Source organism: Salmo salar, chromosome 05 (assembly GCF_965601325.2).
Source record: "Salmo salar chromosome 05, fSalSal1, whole genome shotgun sequence".
Taxonomy (NCBI): domain Eukaryota; kingdom Metazoa; phylum Chordata; class Actinopteri; order Salmoniformes; family Salmonidae; genus Salmo; species Salmo salar.
This window is the reverse complement of record NC_138295.1, coordinates 34,669,191-34,685,116: the sequence shown is the minus strand read 5'-3', so window position 1 is coordinate 34,685,116 and position 15,926 is coordinate 34,669,191. Positions and strand designations below refer to the sequence as shown.

The 15,926-nt window shown below is 45.3% G+C and overlaps 1 protein-coding gene and 1 non-coding gene across 3 annotated transcripts; both read right to left on the bottom strand.

Moving 5' to 3' along the window:
• Positions 1-690: 690 nt before the first annotated feature.
• LOC106604691 (N-alpha-acetyltransferase 15, NatA auxiliary subunit) lies at positions 691-14,387 on the bottom strand. Of its 2 annotated transcripts, none has more exons than XM_014199608.3 (20): positions 13,880-14,387; positions 8,887-8,971; positions 8,558-8,662; positions 8,012-8,169; positions 7,803-7,937; positions 7,397-7,550; positions 7,168-7,287; positions 6,895-6,990; positions 6,634-6,740; positions 6,448-6,520; positions 6,202-6,371; positions 5,930-6,082; positions 5,704-5,832; positions 5,216-5,429; positions 4,875-5,068; positions 4,524-4,632; positions 4,332-4,430; positions 2,725-2,925; positions 2,509-2,606; positions 691-1,845 (listed from the first exon to the last, which is right to left on the bottom strand). In XM_014199608.3, the coding sequence occupies exons 1-20, from the start codon at positions 13,931-13,933 to the stop codon at positions 1,636-1,638; spliced, it is 2,664 nt and encodes an 887-aa protein (XP_014055083.1). In that variant the 5' UTR covers positions 13,934-14,387; the 3' UTR covers positions 691-1,635. The 2 variants fall into 2 exon arrangements, with proteins under 2 accessions (XP_014055083.1, XP_014055084.1); XM_014199609.3 differs by having other exon boundaries at positions 2,782-2,925; positions 13,880-14,383.
• LOC123743265 (small nucleolar RNA SNORA18) lies at positions 4,704-4,839 on the bottom strand. The gene has a single exon (XR_006770073.1). It is a non-coding gene; the product is annotated as a small nucleolar RNA SNORA18 (small nucleolar RNA).
• Positions 14,388-15,926: the final 1,539 nt, after the last annotated feature.

The following is a 15,926-nucleotide window of genomic DNA, read 5'->3' as shown; positions in this document are numbered from 1 at the left end:
CCCCCAAAAAAAAATATATAGATGTACTATTGTAAATTGGTTGTTCCACTGGATATCATAAGGTGAATGCACCAATTTGTAAGTCGCTCTGGATAAGAGCGTCTGCTAAATGACGTAAATGTGACCTGGGATCTGGTGACAAAGCTGACCCAGGAGGTCATGGGGAAGCTGAGGGGTGTCACACGTCAGGTAGGAGTAAGACAAGCGCTTGAGGTTTCCAAAATGACTTCGAACTCCTTTAACGTTCCACCATCCTAGAAATGTCTTCTGCCGTTCACTCGACTCTTCCTCCTCTAGGGAGGGACAGCTGTTGTTGACGGGTGCAGCCATGTTCCTAGAGGTGGTCGGGAAGAGAGGTTTCCCAGAGTTCCTCACCACCGACCTCAACTCGGACAACACCATCCTCACAAGCCAGAAGGTAGCAGGGTGGGGCAGTAGGGGACATGCTCACCACTCTCCCATCATCCTCCAGATGGGTTTGTAGGCAGTTATTGTAAATAAGAATTGTTCTTAACTGACTTACCTAGCTAAACAAAGGTTCACTTAAAATACACCCCTCATAGTTCGTACACCTACATGCATATACGAAAAAAGTGTTCCTCTTGAAGATCACTCAAATTATTTTGTCTTTCTTGGCAATTGGAATGCCGATCCTGAATCCTACAAAAAAATACAAACTTCTGCAGGAAAAACAATCAGGAAATATATTTTTATTTAACTTTAGTTTTATTGAGAACTCCTTGGTGTTAGATTGGCGTGGTCTATGTGCAGAATTCAGTATGATTGAGAAAAAGGCTCCCCCCCCAAAAAAAAATCTTTCAAAAAAAGGGGATAACTTGGATTAAGCCTTTTTTCAACCAACAAACAAATAAAAACCCAGAACAAACATTTGTTTTATCATTATGAAGTGGTTTTACGGGACTTTCACATGGGTAAAACTAGAAAGGAAAATACTGAGCGGAAAAGAAAATGAAAACCGATAACTCTGCACGTCAGTCATACAGCAGTCCAGGTGAGCTTTGAGTTCTGTGTCCCTGCATTCAGATCAGCTGTGTCCTGTCCCCTCCTGGAGGCCACGCCGGGAACTACCGCTGCGCCCCCTTGTGGCCGAGCAGAGGACTGCTTGAGCTCAGTAACTGAGTGCATCGCTCCTACGCCTCCCCCGGGAAATAAGTGATGTCTCCTTTTAAAAGTTCCGCCTTTCTTTATTGGCACACGCCAGCCCACAAGTACAACCACAATCCTCCATCACCACCACTACAATTGATATCTTTCAACTTTTGCAAACTTTTTTATTCTTTGTCATTTTTAATATATAAATTACCTTTAAAAACGTGAGAAGCAGATGCACATACAGGAGAAATACAGGCGTGAAAACACAGGAGTAAAAACCTGACTTAACGGCAGCCACCCTAACCACTCTTCTCATACCGTTTAATTTGTTTCAGTTAAAGTATAGAGTTGTCAACAGGGTTTAAAAAAAGTAAAATAGGCATTAGTTTTTTTCCTCCTCTTCCCTCTGCGGCTCTCAGTCCAGGTCAGTGCACTGCAGGGGGCATTCACGAACAAACAACCGTAGCTGGGGTTTTGTCAGACTGCCGACCGGCAGCGGGTGTGCTCCTCTACTCCCTCCTCTCACATGTCATTTGCCATGTCGTCGTGCTCGCCGGCTGACAGGTCTCCGTTGGCGTTGATGGTGGAGGCGTTGTCCTCGTAACCAGGGGGCATGAAGGCCAAGGTGTGGGGGTACAGCTTGTTACATGCAGCGCGGTACACCTCCGCTGCCTTTTGCTGCCCGTCGCCCAGATTTCCATCACGCAGTGCCTCCAGCACCTCTGTGCAGATCTGACAGGAAAGACAAGATAGGGTGTCTGCTTAGACTCGGGTCACACCACATTCACAATTGTTCCTTGCCTTCGTTTTTCCGAATACTGTTTCAGGCATAGATGTGGTAGAGGTCAATGGAACTCGACCAAAACAATGGAAAATGCCATGGAAACGTTTGGGGTAAATATGCCGTGGGGGAAAGAGCCCAAATCTCCATTTCTCCCCAGCAAAATTAGCCTATGTTGAGGTAAAAATCTGAGTAAAATGCTTGTATGGATGTCAACCGCAATACATGTTCATGTCATCGTAACCAATCAACTGCATTACAGTTAAAAACAACCACTGACTACCACCACTGACACCTGTATGCTAGCTATTCAACCAGTTTATACGAACGGGAGCTAGCATTTAGCAGTCACTTCTTGTCAACCTGAAAAGGGACAACTTATAAATGTTATGCAGCGAAAACAGCCAAATCAGACTTCAGAAACCACATTGTGGGTCTGTCAGTCATGACAGATTTGACAAATATCCACTATGCTAGATCAGATTTGTTGAATGTGCACCAATCCGGCATCCTATCCCCCCCGGTCTACGTTCCATTGACCGCTTTACCTCATCTATGGGACTACCATGCCAAAGGTACTTGTTAAAATAAAAGTGCAGTGAGTAAGCGCTCACCGTGATGCCTCTCCCATTGAGGGATTCATCCAGCGCTGTAGCCAGCTCAGAGGCCATCTTGTCCGAGGACGGGTCCAGATAGAACATCATCTTAGCAGCTGCAGGGGGACAACATGGTACTGATCAGTCAAGAGTTCACACTGTGTCTGAGTGGTAATGGTACAGTCTCATGTGGGCAGAGTTGGGAGTGTTGGCTCAGGTAGTGTGTGTACGTACCAGCCACACGGTGTGGTATAGAGTTGGAGTGTTGGCTCAGGTAGTGTGTGTACGTACCAGCCACACGGTGTGGTATAGAGTTGGAGTGTTGGCTCAGGTAGTTCTTGTTGAAGCTCTGTGGGTTGCTCTCCCCAAACAGCCGCGATATCTCCTGCTTCAAAACAGTCCGCACAGCCTCTGGTAGGTCCTTACTGTCTGACACTGAGGAACACACCCGTTACAGTGGTCACCAATCGGAGTCAAGATCACTTTCGCAGTCAAAAAGCAAGCTGAGATCTACCACTCAGATACATTTTTTTATATTTTTTAAAACGACTTACATTTTTTTTAACATTAACCTAATAAAAAGAGTTCTTTAACAATGAGGTTTGTACAGTAGGCCTAATACATTATCACAGCATATTGGCTATATGCCTGGTCTATTGTTGTTCTCAGACCAGATTATATTTCAAAACAAGCTTTGATAAGAAAATAGATTAATTTAACCTTTATTTAACTAGGCAAGTCAGTTAAGAACAAATTCTTATTTAGAATGACGGCCTACACAGGCCAAACCCGGACAACACTGGGCCAATTGTGCGCCACCCTATGGGACTCCCAATCACGGCCAGTTGTGATACAGCCTGGAATCGAACCAGGGTGTCTGTAGTGACACCTCAAGCACTGAGATGCAGTGCCTTAGACCGCTGCGCCACTTGGGAGATCAGTTGGTATAGCACTTGCGAGGCACAGCTGAGCATAAATTGAAATTTGCTTTTTTACTTTACTGTACCGATGGTACCTGCATCTAAGGGTCATGCTGCTGTCAAGACAACAGGGGGGGGGAAAAAATTATATATATTTTTAAAAAGAGGTCAAATCATGACGTCAATAGTCTTCAGGTCGTAGGTCTAGAAATATGTCAGTTTCCGAGTTGGATAACCGTTCAAAACTATTTTTCCCCAGTCAGATCTCAGTGTCCAGGTGCGCACCAGGTAAACAAAGGGTTCCCATTTTAAACCATTTCATTTTTCTGAAAAGACAAACTCCTCAACTACCTGGCGGAATCAATTACACCTACCTCCAACAGCACAACACAAATACATGCCTCGGTCACACCGACAGCGTTGTTGCGCAAATTGCTACGCATCATCATCTGGATGTGTGCAACAAAAGTTCAACATTCACCTTCTGCTACCATTTCTGTCAAGCCATGTACGCATACAGTTTAGGGCATACGTTCAATAAATGCAACGTATGAACCACACAGAACGCACTGCAACTAGCTCTTCTAGCAACGCCGCAAGGCAAACGCAGCGTTCCATTGGAAATTAATGTACCTCTGGTGAACAAGGAGTAAAAAAAAAATACATAAAGAGCGCAAGCCGTTATCGTTGGCTTTTCTACAGAAATGTTTTGCGATCCACTAGGAATGCCTCGATCGACCGGTTGGTGACCACTGCATTACAGCATAGAATCAGAACGTGGTAGAGATCTTTGTAGCAGAACAGACAACTATTCCAGTAACAATTCAACAAAAGGGTTCAGAGACAGATGGAGTTGTGGGTAATGACAAGGCCCCTCAGCCTGGCCGTGTGACAGGTGGCAGAAGCCCTACTCTACTGTACCTCCTTTGAAGAAGCGCACTAGACACTGGTGCAGCCAAGGGTGGGAGGGCTCCATGGAGAACGCTCTCTTCACTGACTGCAACATCAGCAGGTACTTCTCTACGAGAGGGAAAGAGACTTTTTGTTTTTCACTGACAAAAGGTACCGGATTCTTTGTGTGTCAGAATGTCAATCAGCGTCTTGTTCCTTTACCTTTCCTGAAGTAGATCTCGAAGGCCAGGAGGTGTGTCTCAATCTTGTTCTTCACCAGGTTTTTCAGGGGGGTTAAAAACTTCACTGCCTCCTCGAGTGGGTTCTCCACCTACAGGGGGAAGAAAACAAATGGGTCTTATTCCAAACAAACCACTCAGTCTCCTAACTGGTGTAATTTCACCATGTTCTGCAGTGATATCCCACAAGGCTAATGGTAGTAGCCATGAGGGTAAAGCGTTAAACCACAGGTTTGTTCTTTGAGACATTTCCAACGACTAGGGCTCACTGTGAGGAGTCTGCCGGGATAGGCCTCAGTCATTCCTTCATCTTCTACAGGCTACACACACGCACCTTGGCTAGTTTGTCTGGTATGAGCTCCTCCTTGGGTCCTCCGATCTCCTCGTCGTCGTCCTCTTTCTTCTTCTTCTGGTTCTTCAGCTGTTTCTCCTTCTCGGCGTTCTTCTTCTCCTCCTCTAGTTGGGCTTTCTTCTGGGCTCGTCTCTGCTTGTTCCTCAGCTTCTTCAGCTCTTTGTCATTCAGGTTCTCTGTGGGACACACGGGGTCACTTAGAGATCACGACTACACCAAACCAAAAAAACAAAACATTGTAGGAAACATCAAATTAGTGATAATCAAACAAGCGGCGGTTTGGGGTCTCGCAGACAGACTCCCTCACTGGCGCACACACGTACCGGCGTCGGCCTGGTGTTCCTTGTTGTCGTCGGTGAGTGGGTTGTCGTGCAGGCCGAGGTAGATCTGGATGGCGGTGCGGGCAGCTTTGTAGTAGAAGGGGTGCATGCGCAGCACGTCCTCCAGCTTGAGCAGGTCCACGTAGGATCGCAGCGTCATCTTCCTCATGCAGTACGTGTGGAAGTCAAACTGGTCGTCCGTGATCTCCACAAAATGCTGATGGGACACAGAACAGAGATGGTTTATGATGAAATCCAAACAGAGCAGACCTGCACTGCCACTGAGCCATCTATACAGGTTTAACCCTCAGTGAATCTGCATGACCATCTCTAAAAACAGGGACCACATTGCTCTTTTTAATTTCTGACTTTTTATTTGAGCACATTTTAAGGGGGAGGAAATCTAACTTACTAATCACCTTCATGATAAAAAAAAATAAAATAAAGTAATAATAATAAGTGCCTTCTCCCCCCCAGGTTAGAAAACGTACCCTCTCGATCTCATGGCACTTCTTGAGAGCGTCTCCAAACTTGTTCATGGACTTGTAGGCCAGAGCACATTCTGTCTGGTACCACATACACTGCATCTCATTGAGATTCTCTACTGCCGACGCACCCTCCTGAAACACAGACCGATAGCACCACACACACAAAGGGTTTTAAGGCAACACGCATCATGTTCAGTCTACACAGACAGCTTAACACACACTGACTGACCCGTGTGAACTTTGAGCACATCTCCTCAGCCTCTTTGACCAGGCCGGCCTTCAACATGTACTTGGCACATTTTGAGTTGATGAAGCGGTCAGCAGTGTCCAGAGCCTGGGCCTCATCCATCCACCTGGCTGCTTCCTTTATGTTACCTGCATGCTAAAGACACGAAGATGGAGAGTAATAGTATAAAAATCAACAGAGAAGAAGAGCGCTATAATCACGTTGAGTCACACTAAATGCTGACCATGATGGCAGCTCTAGAAAGTGTGTGTTACCTTGTATATCTTGGCCTTGATGAGGAACAGTTCTATGAGCGTGGGTGTGCTCTCGATGGCTGTGTTGATGTAGTCCAGGGCTAGCGTCTGCTGGCCCACGTGGTCAAAGTGCTGCGCCAGGAAATACTGGACCCACAGTAGAGTGGTGGGGGGCTCCTCCTTACCACCATCTACACATAGACACAATGACATTCTATTAGCACCCCGATTAGATTTCATAACACATGAAAACCTGATGGCACTCACCATTTTGATTGAACATTCGACAGCTTTTCAAACACGTCTCGTATCCAACCACTAATTCTTCAACGATTGACACCTACACGGATGGGAACAAGGATACGCAGGATTACCCAGACTTCTCAGCCCAGGGCAGGCATGTTATTTCAGTGACTTGCTGGAGCCTATGGAATGGCGGTGGTTCTCCCTCACCTTTTCCTTGTCGTGATACAGGGACTTCAGAGTGGTGAAGACGGGCGGACAGCCTTTACTGAAGTTGGTCCTCAGATAGCAGTCCAGACATTCACGGAACTTCTCACCTGAAAAGAAAAGTGAACGGAGCTCATCGACACCCCATTCTCTAGCGTTCCACAAACCACACGTTTCAACACGCTTGTGTCTACCCACCGTCGTCTTGAAAGGTCCTCATTCCAGGGATAATTACACAGTAATGATAATGGCAGGCTTATGTACCTGTGAGGAAGGTGAGAGGCAGCCTCCGGGGAACCAGTCCTTTGGGATACTTCACCCACGCCTCCTCATAGAGCTTCTGCCTCTCCTCTATGCTAACTGGGGACACACAACAAGCCAACAGTCAGAGCATGGCATTTATACGCAAATTCAATTCTGGTCACAAAATCTACCAAATACATTAGTCAATGTAGTGAGATGACTCATGCTACAGAGGGGACTGGTGAGAGGGTCCAGTGGGAATGGGGTGGGTAGCAGTGGGGGCTCAAAGGTGACCTGGTTTCAGTGCTTTCTCCAGACCCTGGTAGTAGGCCCAGTTCTCAGGGTTCCTCTCCTGGAGTTGTCGGTAGACTTCTGTGGCCTCCTCCGAGCGATCTAGCTGCAGCAGTAGCTCTCCTGCAGGGATAGACAGGATCACATGAATCATGTTTGATCTATACACATCTCTTCCCCCCCAGATGCAAACACTCAACACACACGCATATTTTCACTCTCCCCCACACACCTCTGGTCTCCTCCACAGCAAGCTTGTCACAGATCTGTTTCTCATAGGTTATGAGGTGCTCAAGTGCTTCCTTGAACAGCCCCGCCTCCCTGAGCACCTGGTTCTGGTACAGCAGCAGCTCACTGTACTCGTAGTCCACTTTGTCCGGCGACGTCTGAAACACAGCACCACCACATTTACTGAAACAGGCAGAGTGACCAATCAGATTTGCTGATACAGGTAGGGAGACGAATGAGATTCACTAATACCTAGCCAATAAATAAATTACTGATAGACAAGTGAATCAGGTGTACTGACCCAGGTAGGGTGACCAATCAGAATAATTGACAGACCAGTGCTACAGGAACACCACAGAGTAATCAATGAGACTTCTTAGACTCAAAAAGAGAGGTCAAGCCAAGCTCACCTGTTGTGTTTTGCGGAACTCTTCGACGATCTTGGCGGCCATCTCAAAGTCCTCCAGCAGGTGGTAGGCCACGGCGTAGCCAATCCAGGAGGCTCTCTGCGCTGGACGCAGCTGCAGGAGCTGATAGCGGGTCTCCTGCAGAGAGAGAGACAAAATTACACCCAAAGCAAGAGAGAACACTTGAGAGGAGACTCTCTCCCGGTCCTCACCCTGTAGCCCTCCAGGTCTCTCATCTGGATTTGGAGCAGTGAAAGGTCCCTGAGGATCTGCAGGTTGTCTTTGTCCCACTTCAGAGCGTTGCGGTAGCACTTGATGGCCTCGTCGTACTTCTTATCCGACCGCTGCAGCAGACCGTACACATGCCAGCCTGGGAGAGGAAGGGTTAAGGAGGCAAAACAGACATACCCCCAGAGAAACAAAATCCCTCGCAAAAAAAAAAAAAAACAATTTGGAGGACTGAAAGAGCATGGGAACAGAGAGAACATAATACTCATGGTGACAAATCAAAACAGTGGACCCTGTATTAATGCAACAAGGCCTAGACTATTAGCCTTAACAGTAACAATCAGAGCCAATCTAGCCCTCTCCCATTCCCTGTCTGGATTACGTGGGGTAGACATGGCACAGTAAGGGCTTGCGGGATGGAGTAGAAAGTTTGGGCTTATTATGATGTGGAGCCTTTGGTGAATGTCCTCACGCCTGAGTAGGAACTTCATAGGAAACCTCACCTCATTAGCCCTAGTATAGAAGGATACAGACATGGCTCTTGAGGTCGTTGCGCAGGCCTCGTCTCACCAGCTCATACGCATCCTCCTTCTTCCCCAGGCAGTTCAGGGTCAGGCCTTTCATCGCCAGTGTCTCTGAGGGACAGATTGAGAGAGGAATTAGTGTTAGTCACAGCCTAAACACTACACCAGAAGAGGATTTACCATCACTCATGTTCTAAACTGAGTAAAGGATAAGAAAAATGTCCATGGTCACCCAGTTCGGATATCAAACCTGGACCAGACAGTTGTTGAGTCATTTCGTTCTTTCCGACTACTGAAAGACAAGTGAGAGTAGCAGCTGTTGAAGCGGGCCTCACCTCCATGCTCTGTGAACTTTGGGTTGGAGAGGATCTGTTTGCAGAATTTGAGTCCATTTCTGTACTGCTTGTGCTCGTAGCATCTCTGCAACAGGGGAGAGGTGTTGTCATCAAGGTTTTTGTAAAGCTTGTTCTTAGAGTTCTGATCTGAGGAACCCCCCAAATATATGGTTACAAAAATGTACGCAAATATTCTAGAGGGGTTGACAGTACTTTTACTTTACCTTCTATAACGGTATTTGAATGTTTGGTTTGTTAAATGTGATACACCGTGTGTAATGTCCATTTTTATAGTTTACTTCGCTACCCGAGTCATCTCTCTCTCTCCCCCCACAGACATAGGCCCACCCACTGTCACTCAAGGAGCACATTTGTTGTTGCTTGACCACGAGACACTTTTGTTCAGTTTGTATGGTCAATGCAGCACATGCAACAATGTTGATGACAACGATGTTGTTTCCACTGATCTTAATATAAATCCACAAGCGTTCTATAATTACAGTATTAGTTTGTGTTTCTTACATCTGCAAACAGCTAGTTTGTATTTTCTTAGCAAGTTATGCTAAATCGTGTTAGCCACTACAGCTAATCGCTAGTTAGCTAGCTAATAATAGCTTAATAAAAGTACTGAGTCAGAGCAAACATAGCTAGCTAATACAGTCCGATACCAGTATTGGTGGAGGCTTAAATCAGCATGTTGTTTGTGCAACAGTATCTTCTAAATCAAAGAGGAATAGGCAAAGCATAAATATGTTGGCTATATGAATAAAGATTTAATGTAGGCAAAGATTATAGGGTCCCCTAGGAAACACTGGTCACTTTGGTTCCTACCCTGTCACAATAACTCATCCATGGCATTTTTCACTCGTCATATCATACACTATTCAAAGTGCCCACAATTATTTATATTCTAACTATAGAATTATAAACATTCTATTGCCATGATTCCAAAAGTTCACCCAACTATTTTGATCTAAATCGCAACATTTGATTAAAAATAAGGCCTCGTATTTTTTGCCCATATTGCGGCAGTGTGAAAATGATCTTAAATGAGTGCAGGAAATGCAGAAATGGATGGAAATGCAGGAAATTATTTTAGGTTGAGGTTGAATTGAACAGTATAAACCAATCAGAATGGAGAAAGACCCATTGAAATCATTTAGAATATATGTGTTGCCACCCTAGGTTCACGCAACACAAAGAAAATGTACAACTTTCATTACCGTAATCAAAAACAAAATACTGTCAATTTTGAAAAATACCATATAAGATATGATATTTCGGCCATATCACCCAGCCCTAGTTGACTGTCTATATAGGGTTGTGCATGAACACTTGCAGGTAGGTTGTCTGGTGATAATATCCAGAAAACAAGCACAGTAGTAAGTCACAACCCCAATACAGTAAGACGTCTCTTAATTGAGTCTGAAACAAAAATCAGCTAGCCTTTGTGGGAATGTATGGTCAGATGGGTGTTGATATGCAGTGATTAGAGAATCGGTCAGAGATTCCCATCTGCCTGGGTCAGCGGTGACCTATCATCCCTGTAACCAGCCTGCCAGCTCCCCACACAAAGCTAATGCCCGGGAATCCCCACTGGCATAGGGAGAGGGCAGTGGCTCCGATAGAACTAGGGAGTGCTCAACACAGCAACTAAAACAAACGTTTTCATAATGTTAAACAGAAAGAGTGGGAACAGAATTCACATCTACGCAAAACATGACACTCATGGTGAGCATTTAACAGGGAAACTAGTTCCGCCCACCATCACCTTAAGAGCTTCCTCAAACAGCAGTGGCTATTCTCATATGCAGAGTAAAATTATGCAAGGATCTAGCCGACTAAACGTAACTATTTACAATGGAGTAGAGGCGACTAGTGTGGGCGGACTCTAACACCGACTCGATTTTTGGCTGAAATAGCCAAATCCACGAATTTGAAGGGGTGTCCACATACTTATGTGTATATATAGATCTACTGAAGATATTTCTTCAGTGTTTGCTCTGTTAAAAAAAGACTACTGATGCAAATCAAACGTCTCTTTACCATATGATCTTTGCTAGACGATTAAAATCAACCCGCGATTTATGATGGAGTTGAGCGGCGACTAACGTGGGCGGACTCGAACGTCAAGTTCACATTGTTAAAAAAAAAATTAAAATACTGATTTCAGCACCCCAAGAATAGCCCGCAGTTACACAGAACAATGTAGTTTGTAATTGCGGGCTATTCTTGGGGTGCTGAAACCAGTTGTTTTTAACAAAAATTTGATTTTATGTGAAGTTCAAGATCGAGTCCGCCCACACTAGTCGCCGCTCAACTCCATCAAAAATCGCGGGTTGATTTTAATCGTCTAGCAAAGATCATATGGTAAAGAGACGTTTGATTTGCAGGGGTCTTTTTTTAACAGAGCAAACACTGAAGAAATATCTTCAGTAGGTCTATATACACACACACAGTAGTATGTGGACACCCCTCCATTTCAACCAAAAATTGCACAACCAGCCATGCAATCGCTATACAGAGAAACAATGGCAGTAGAATGGTCTTACTGAAAAGCTCAGTGACTTTCAACATGGCACCGTCATAGGATGCCACTTTTCCAACAAGTCAGTTAGTCAAATGTCTGCCCTGGTCAACTGTAAGTGCTGTTATTGTGAAGTGGAAACATCTAGGAGCAACAACAGCTCAGCGGCGAATGGGACCGCTGAGTGCTTAAGTGCGTAAAAATGGACTGTCCTCGGTTGCAACACTCACTACCAAGTTCCAAACTGCCTCTGGAAGCAACGTCAGCACAAGAACTGTTCGTCGGGAGCTTCATGAAATGAGTTTCCATGGCCAAGCAGCCGCACACAAGCTAAGATCACCATGCACAATGCCAAGTGTGCCTGGAGTAGTGTAAAGCTCGCCATCATTGGACTCTGGGGCAATGGAAACGCATTCTCTAGAGTGAAGAATCACACTTCCCCATCTGGCAGTCCGACAGACGAATCTGGGTTTGGCGGATGCCAGGAGAATGCTACCTGCCCGAATGCATAGTGACAACTGTAAAGTTTGGTGAAGGAGGAATAATGATCTGGGGTTGCTTTTCATGGTTTGGGCTATGCCCCTTAGTCCAGGGAAGGGAAATCTTAATGCTACAGCATACAATTACATTATTTTACCTCTTTTTCCTCCCTAAATTTGGTGATATCCAATTGTGATCCAATAACAATCATCTCTGCAACTCCCGAACTGGCTCGGGAGAGGCGAAGGTCGAGTCATGCGTCCTCCGAAACATGACCTGCCAAACAGCGCTTCTTTAACACCCGCCTGCTTAACCCGGATGCCAGCTGCACCAATGTGTCGGCGGAAACACTGTTCAACTGACAACAGAGGTCAGCCTGCAGGGGCCTGGCCCGCGACAAGGAGTCGCTAGAGCGCAATAAGCCAAGCAAAGCCCCCCCCCCCCGGGCCAAACCACCTCATAACCCGGACGATGCTGGGCCAATTGTGTGCCGCCCTATGGGACTCCCAGTCACGGCCAGTTGTGGGATCGAACCCGGGTCTGTAGTGATGCCTCAAGCACTGCGATTCAGTGCCTTAGACCTCTGTGCCACTCGGGAGGCATACAATGACATTCTAGATGATTCTGTGCTTCCTACTTTTTGGCAACAGTTTGGGGAAGGCCCTTTCCTGTTTCAGCATGTGCCCCCGTGCACAAAGCGAGGTCCATAAAGAACTGGTTTGTCGAGATCGGTGTGGAAGAACTTGACTGGCCTGCACAAAGCCCTGACTTCAACCCCATCGAACACATTTGGGATAAATTGAGATGCCAACTGCAAGCCAGGCTTAAATTGCCCAACATCAGTGCCCGACCTCACCAATGCTCTTGAATGGAAGCAAGTCCCCGCAGCAATGTTCCAACATCTAGTGGAAAGTAACAGCAAAGGGGGGACCAAATCCATTAATATTAATGCCCATGATTTTGGAATGAGATGTTCGACATGCAGGTGTCCACATACTTTATTAATGTAGTGTACTGAAATAAATATTATAGTAGTCGTATGAAAAAAAGATGTTTGTAACCAACAGGTTCACACTGTAGGCGTGGGTTATTTGAATTTGCAGGCCCTAAGAGATGGCGAGCTAATTACACCACCTAACTGGATAATAATAACTACAACAATTGTTCAACACCATGCCCAGAAATAGGACGAACGTGTGAATGGTACTCAATATTCAGCAGAGAAAGTCGACTAAATGTGTGCAATTCGTTGGCATCATAGGACGCAAACTGTATAATTAGTCCCCATCTGATCTGTGGTTCAGCAAAGCGTGAGTGACAGCTAGTTGGCTGGCTAGCTAGCAAGGTTTTGTTAGCTAGCTAACTCTAGTAGCTGTACAATCAGTGGCAAATGATTGCATTAGCTAACACACCCAGGTTTGCAGTAATATAATTGGGGACATCATGCAAATACGTTGTGCATGTGAAATGTAACGCGTACATGGTTACAGATAATCGTGTTGCTAAAATGCTGAGTAATGACGAAACACCTGTGCTTTTGGACGTAGAATGAGTTTGCAGATAGCTAGTTCGCGTAACTAGCTAACTTATCTAGCCGTAGCTAGCAAGCTAGCTAAGTATTTGCCAGCCGTGTTTTTGAGTCATGCATTTATTTTAAACTATCACCCAACAACAAACTGGGACTCCACACACGCCAAAGTTACCTAGCTATAAGCCATGTTGCATGTTACCGGTTGCAAACAAACTGCTAACTAGCAGGCTAATGACAACCTGGCAGGCCATTTCGAGTGCCTCGAAACATGTTAGCCCACGAGTTAGCTAAAGTTAACGTTCGTTGAGCAGGCGATGGAAGGAACAGCAGATGTCAGCTAAAGACGACATGATTGCATGCTGTTTTATTACAAGCAACGCTACTCGAATCAAATCTTTAACGTTATAGTTACTTGAAATGGATTTAGCTAGCGACAGCTAGGCACTTAACGTTACCAATATTCTCTTGAAGAGAGCATTCTCCTTCGGCGGTAGAGTAATTGAGGGCATTCTGTAAACTGGCTACTCTTCTGTAGCTTCAAGCATGAATCGACGTTTCCTCTCTCTCCCCTCTCGGTCTTTTTGAGGCAAAGTTCCCGGAGTTGTCTTGCTCTATTTCGGGCTCTTCTTCCTCACGTGGTGACAGCCAAGGCCCCCTTTAGACCAAAATGGCCGAATACCTTCTCCCCCGGGTCAAGCTGTTCTCCGCGTCTGCGTGCGTGCTGTGCAAAATGTTCGAAATGAAAAGTTGCAAATGTAACCAATCAATCAAAGACAGTTACAGAAGGGGAACGTGTTATAAAGTATAGTGCATCGCTTCGGCAATAGACGTGATGTAAAATGGATTCTTTACTGATAAGGCTGCATTGCACTTTCAGCCCTTTTCTTAACTCCAGCCTTGGATTCTGGAAAGGTACCTTCATATATAGTCAGTCAATGAGCGGTATATTGCACTTAGCCAAAAGAAACCGACTCTCCTTAATGTATCTATCCAGAGTCGGATCGGTGCTATGCCGGGTAAGGTGGTCAGCCAGAGCCCAGCGCGATATATGGCTGGGAAAACGTACCTCAATCCAGGGATAGAATACATAGTTGTACTCATAATCATCCCGAAATGATTAAAGGTAAATCTAGAAGATTGAAATACTGCTGTTTTTATTTTATTAAACTGACGATTTCGCTAGCATAGCCGCGGGAGGTAGGGGTGGTGAGGGTGCAGCAGCACCCCCTGAAAAATCTTAATAGAAAATATATATATACTAAACAAAAGTAGTGCATTAGGCCTTTACTAGTATTAGTAGACTGATATAGATGTATGTATTGTGGGAAACAGCCCCAAAAAAATCAGCATCTCTGCTTTGTCTAACAGGGTAGTTGTATAATTAAGAACAGTATCTTGCCAGATTCAATAGTTGGAATTGTAAGAGTTGTTGCCCTGTCCCTTTCTCTGGGATTGTCATTCTAATGGAATCCAGAAATAACAAAACCCTGACCTTAAACAGGTGCAAAGTTATGAGCAAAAAGCATCCACAAAACATAGAATTTTATATTTTTCTTGATCAAATAACATGGAAAACAACCACTTTTTGTGCAGTATTAATTTACCACCCTTACAAACCACTTCATATAAAATGTACATGACTGTATTGTACACAACCAAAAGTATATTGACACCTGCTCGTCGACATCTCATTCCAAAATCATGGGCATTAATATGGAGTTGGTCCCCCCTTTGCTGCTATAACAGCCTCCAATCTTCTGGGAAGGCTTTCCACTAGATGTTGGGACATTGCTGCTGGGACATGCTTCTATTCAACCACAAGAGAATTAGTGAGGTCAGGCACTGATGTTGGGCGATTAGGCCTGGCTCGCAGTCGCCATTCCAATTCATCCCAAAGGTGTTCGATGGGGTTGAGGTCAGGGCACTGTGCAGGCTAGTCAAGTTCTTCCACACCGATCTCGACAAACCATTCCTGTATGGACCTCGCTTTGTGGACGGGGGCATTGGCATGCTGAAACAGGAAAGGGCCTTCCACTGCTCCAGAGTCCAATGGCGGTGAGCTTTACAGCACTTCAGCCGACACTTGGCATTGCGCATGGTGATCTTACACGGTGCCTAAACCGGATGCGTCGCAAAATAAATGTACACATACATGTTATTCAATCATTGCACCTACACTGCTCACGCACGCCAACGATCGTCTGCGTTGCCAGGCGCTAAAATAGAAGTTGCTTCTATTTGTGACTTAGAACATGATGCAAGTCCTGCCTCTCCCATCTCCTCATTGGCTTTTAGAAGCATATACCCACGTGCCATCTCCTCATTGGTTATACCTACGTGGGTGATTGAAAGATGAACTGAGGTTGTTTGTGGTAATACACCTTATTATGAAAGTTAGTTGCCAATCACCATATAAAGTCCAAAGAAGAAAAAGCCTGGAAGGAGGACAGATGACTAGAAACGATTTGGTTGACCATTTTATGTGTGGATTAATTGTCGGAG